Source organism: Loa loa, assembly GCF_000183805.2.
Source record: "Loa loa unplaced genomic scaffold supercont3.1781, whole genome shotgun sequence".
Lineage (NCBI taxonomy): Eukaryota > Metazoa > Nematoda > Chromadorea > Rhabditida > Onchocercidae > Loa > Loa loa.
Window position 1 is genome coordinate 1 of NW_018109960.1, and position 1,705 is coordinate 1,705.

General features: G+C 31.3%; 1 protein-coding gene across 1 annotated transcript; it reads right to left on the reverse strand.

The window, feature by feature from the left end:
* On the reverse strand, window positions 1-1,273 carry LOAG_15308 (hypothetical protein; the record flags this gene model as incomplete). Its single annotated transcript, XM_003150799.1, has 2 exons — window positions 1-261; window positions 1,175-1,273. Coding segments are annotated over 2 exons (322 nt in total), but the record flags the coding sequence as incomplete, so codon positions are not given.
* Window positions 1,274-1,705: the final 432 nt, after the last annotated feature.

Genomic DNA, 1,705 nt, shown 5'->3' on the forward strand with positions numbered 1-1,705 from the left:
AAAGTAAGGAATCTTGTCCATTCTCAGAAATATTACATTTAAAAGAATTTGAATTGTCCTGACAAGAATATCAAAACAAAGCATTCTATTTTGTATTCCATAATGTTCCATATCAGAATGATATCGAAATGCTTACCACTGCCTTCAAGATTTACTTTCTCGAAATCTTCAAATTTCATTATCACAAAAACAGTACAGTTGATTATTCCATAGAAAGATATCGGGAATTTCGCCGTTTCTTTACGGAACGTTCCCATATATCTGAAATAATTCAATGGTTTAAATCGCAACTAGGGAATTAGCTTAAATGACAACAGTCTTAACAGAAGTTGTTTATCAGCGGTTACTTCTTACTGTCTACATATTCAATTGTATTTTTCAGTTTATGATTGTTTAAAATGCTAATAGATCAAAGTTCATATGCATATTTTTAAGTCCTAAGTGATTTGTTTTACTGCCAAATGATGGCATTGAAATCCAGAATAAGTGAAAACGAATGAGGTGGATGTGTAACATACTCATCTTCGATGTATTCAATAGGGAAGTATGAAAGCGCCTTTATAGAACTACCATAATTAGTCAATATTTTTGTATTGGTAACGGTTTTCTGTGTTGAACTGAAAAAATAACTGGTGAAATACAACGATAAGTTAACATTGCTATTTTTTATTTTGACTCGTAAGGATACCTGGCACATTTCGATATCTATCTTATTCTCGGAAGCTTCAAAGAGATTTGTTTCGGTCGCCTGCCCCAAAAATCAGGATTTACTTCCGCTTCATTTATTTATTTCTGTTCTACCAGCTCTTTTCAATTGCTCTTTCCCAGTTCAGTAATTGAAATTTTTTAAATTACAAAAGAAAGGAGATTACTAACATGATGATTTCGTATTTCATTTCGATAGCTTCAATCCTTAAAAATAACAGGTATTAAAGTTTTTATAAACAAGTTTTTAGTGGACTGAATGACTGAATCCAAAACAATGGGTTAGTAGGGTTGTGCCAAATTAAAACAATTGAAGACATGTAAATAATATCACAGATTTAATTTCAGATAAACAAGGCAAGCAAGCAAGTTCCAGTGACAAAGATTTAATATTTTGAGAACTTTCTTTAGCATGACATAAATTCTGGAGTAAACGGACGACGATGAACTAAAAATACGTGAAACAAACATTTCATTATAAAACAATGTTCGGCCATTTCGAAGATGAAGTGGCCATTGGCCCTCGATACCTTCATATGATTGTAAGGTCCCACGATAGTTGTCAAATCTAACCTGAAAATAACACATTAAGAAACTGATGAAAATTGTTTACCTATCAGAGATTATCAATCAGTGGGACAAGTTTCCATTTTCTGAATGCATGAAATGAATGTCTGGTTTTTTGTTTTGCCATTTCAGGACAATATGGAAGTTATCGCATGCAGAATGCAACACAATGACAAAATACTGTCATTTTCATATCTGTTTTGAACAAAGTCGGAATTGTTTGCAAGTTTTTTTCCTTTTTTTCTTTTTTTTCCAGTTTTTTTTCTTTTTTTTTTTNTTTTTTTAGTAATAGTAATTTGTCCATGGTACTTACAAACTGACTATGGAAGTAACGTTTTAGATCTTTTTGTCCAAAAAAGTCTTGTGATTAGGATAACGAAATAATTAAATGACTGTTGCTCTTAGGTAATCTTATCCTCAATTATTAAATCTC